General features: G+C 47.7%; 1 protein-coding gene across 1 annotated transcript; it reads left to right on the top strand.

Moving 5' to 3' along the window:
* The first annotated feature begins 259 nt into the window (after positions 1–259).
* On the top strand, positions 260–1,918 carry bhlhe23 (basic helix-loop-helix family, member e23). Its single transcript, XM_056422559.1, has one exon. It carries the CDS (start codon positions 604–606, stop codon positions 1,300–1,302), a length of 699 nt encoding a protein of 232 aa, XP_056278534.1. The 5' UTR covers positions 260–603; the 3' UTR covers positions 1,303–1,918.
* Positions 1,919–3,424: the final 1,506 nt, after the last annotated feature.

Raw genomic sequence — 3,424 nt, 5'->3', positions numbered from 1 at the left:
CAACAACAACAGAGTTCAACGTGTTGTGTAGTGACAGTGAGGCAGCGTGTCAATTATCACGTGTCTGAAATTGGGAGTGGGCTCGAGCTCTTCCCGAGTTAATTAAAACGCCCCCTGATTGGACGTTAGGATACCCCCCCCCCCCCACGGGAGGGATTGAGGGGGGAGGGGGGGGCACGCCTCCTCCTCGTGCTCCTTTACTAAACTTGGGAGCCGGGGCAGAGCGCGAGCCACACAAGTCTGCCCGAGGCGAGGGGGAGGGCACGAGAAGAGACGCGCGCGAGGAGAAGAAAAGAAGAAGAAGAGAAGAAGAAGAAGAAAAAGAAGGGGAAAAAACCTTCCGCGAGCGCAATTAAAAAAGAAAAGGCGAGAAGTGAAGTGTTGCTGTGCACGTGGGCAATGCGCGCGACGAGGAGGGAGCGCAGAGTACAGAGGAGGTGAACGAGGAGGCTTCACGTCCACAGCCTCCTTCTCGAAAGAGTCCGCGCGCGAGAGCCGAACACAACTCCAGCTGCTCAGCCTCCGACGTCAGAGGCACCGGGGAAGCAGCGGAAGAGTCCTGCGCGCGCGGCGGCACCTGGTTCCGGGAGAGAGAGAAAAACGATGAATGTCAGCGAAGAGAACCTCATCAAGTCCATCAGCAACGACGCGCTCCTCGACCTGACGCAGCGCTACGGACAGTCGGCCTTCGGGTTCGGTCCGGGCCACGTTCCCGGGAGTCCCGGCCGCTTCCCGCTCACGCCGGCCACCGATTTCCTCTCCGGTCAGAAGAGCGCGCAGTCCAACGCGAGCGGCGGAGAGCACACCAGCGACGACGAGGACGGCTTCGACTCGCTCGGGCCGCGCAAGAGAGGCTGCTCGCCGTTCGGAGACGACAAGTCCGGGGGGGGACCCCTCGGTAAGAAGTCCAAGGAGCAGCGGTCCCTGCGGCTGAGCATCAACGCGCGCGAGCGGCGGAGGATGCACGACCTGAACGACGCGCTGGACGGCCTGCGCTCCGTCATCCCGTACGCGCACAGCCCGTCGGTGAGGAAGCTCTCCAAGATAGCCACCCTCCTCCTGGCCAAGAACTACATCCTCATGCAGGCGCAGGCCCTGGAGGAGATGAGGCGGCTGGTGGGGTACCTGAACCAGGGACAGAACATGGCGTCGCCCATCCCCGCCGCCCTGGCGCCCTTCGGACAGGCGGCGGCCGTGTTCCCGTTCTCGGGCTCCGCGCTCGCCGCCACCTGCGCGGAGAAGTGCACCGGGTACTCCGGGACACCGGCGAGTCTCTTCAAACAATGCAGCGACAAGCCGTGATCCGGTTTCTCGCGCGGTTTCTCAATTCCCCAGAACTTTTTACCCCCCCCCCCCACCCAAAAAAACCCACGTAGATATCTCTCTGAAAAAAAAATGTCATTCTGTGGAAAATGAAACAAGTTTAGTCTAATGCATAATCTTCAAATATGGTCATACTGCAGTGTTTGTCATCCAGATTTAACAAAACGCTCCTTATATTAAAAAAAACAAAAACAATTTGGGCCTAATGATGGAGTCACTTTACAGACTTTATAACTTTACAGTCCAGATTATGAGTTCTATGCAACATTAAAATAGAAATGCGATCATCTCCATTTACTCAACATGAATAACTGACTCTTCCCCCTGGAGCTGTGTGTGTGGCGAACACCTGTGATATTGGCTGATATATATTTTCTGAAACGATGTGATGACAATTTTTGTATTTATTCTTCTTATTTTTATTTGTAAGTTATATTGCACAACTCACATGATTGTATTGTACAACTATTGTGGAAAAACAAATTCACTCCATGAAGCTCGGTTATAGCTGCAGCCTCATTCTGGTTGTGTTGTCCAACATGGATTTCATATATTGTTTATATGTCTTTATAATTAAAAAAAACACATATCTATGCTTGGACCCCGCTGCTTTGCTTCTTTTCAACAAGCATTGACTTTTTTTAATTTTTTTACCACATTTAATCTCAACTTTAAACTTTATAAAGGATTATTCTAAACTATATACTATTGTGTTCTGCTATGTGAGGTTAAATACTCTGACAGCTGATTATCTTTTAACATATAAAGATGCTGTTACACTTTTCATTTCTTTAAAGTTTACAATTTGAAAATATTAAAAATGATTATTAATAATAATAATCTGGAAATCAACCCTCTAACGCTGCTGGTCGGTTCTCACCCTATGAGTGCCCTCCCCCCCCCCCCCCTTTCCCGGAAATGAGTTGACAACTTTCTTTTCCCCTTGCACGAGACGCCTCCGACACGCGCAGATGATGCATGGTAAGGGGCCCGGTTTGTTTGGCACGCGCACGGGGGTCGGGGTCGGTCGGTGGTATAGTGAGGGGGGGGGGGGGGGTTTGGGGGGCACCCTGCAGGGACCTGTCTCTGGGTATTTGGGTGATCGCACGCGCGAGGCTCTCGCGCTCTCGACATGCTATTAACACGATTCCAGCTCCTGTCTCGCCGCGCGACGTTAACGGGGAGAGCCGGTCTGCAGGTCCCGAAGAGGACGGGGTTGAGAAACGACGTGTGTGTGTGTGTTTGTGTGTGTGCACCTTAAAGCACGTGCGCGTGTCCTTTGTCTCGTGATGGCCTTCATGTGCCTGACAGGAGTCCCTGTTACCTGGGCACTGGCACTTGGTCTGTTTCTGGTTCTCTTTATTTAATTTTTTTGAGTTCATAATTCAATTTAAATTCAGGATTTATTTAATTTGAATAACAAACTGCAGGTGTTGATGCAGTGAGATGTTTCACCGCCTGCACATGGACATCACAGAGGAGGGAAGATCATGTTCTCCATGTGAAAGTGATTATTATGAGTTCTCAAGTACCAGTAAATATGTGTTTTTATCCTCATCACACGAGTCCACCCCGTTTTATAATCAACTGCGTGATTTAAAAAATGTATATTTTACATTGTAGACCAAAATGAGTAGTAAGTAAAGTTTATCTATATTGCACTTATCACACGTGTCACAAAGTAGTCAATTAAAACAATTTGGCAGAAGATTTCAACAATATTCAAGAATACTTTTGAATCCCACTGGTGCTCCTCTTATATCATCTAACGTGGAACTAACTAACCCATCCACGACGAGGTGTACTGGTGTGTAGACGAGTGTGTTCATAATGTCGAGGGAAGAGAGTGACTAAGTGATCCATGCCTCTCTCTCTCTTATTGTATTTTATTTATTTGTTTTATTTATTTTTATTTGTTTTATTAAATACATTTCATTTAATTAAATACATTTTATTTAATTAAATACATTTTATTTATTTTATTTATTTAATTTAATTTATTTAATTTATTTTATGCATTAATTTTATTAAGTATCTTAAAATACAACATTCCCACTGTATAATATCCCCACAAAAGCTCTCGCCCTCTCTCTCTCTCTCT

Source organism: Pseudoliparis swirei, chromosome 9, assembly GCF_029220125.1.
Source record: "Pseudoliparis swirei isolate HS2019 ecotype Mariana Trench chromosome 9, NWPU_hadal_v1, whole genome shotgun sequence".
Taxonomy (NCBI): domain Eukaryota; kingdom Metazoa; phylum Chordata; class Actinopteri; order Perciformes; family Liparidae; genus Pseudoliparis; species Pseudoliparis swirei.
This window is presented reverse-complemented; position numbering and strand designations above follow the sequence as displayed.

Excerpts from the sequence above, each read along its gene's own strand:
- bhlhe23 (XM_056422559.1), top strand. The coding sequence starts at position 604 with ATGAATGTCAGCGAAGAGAACCTCATCAAGTCCATCAGCAACGACGCG.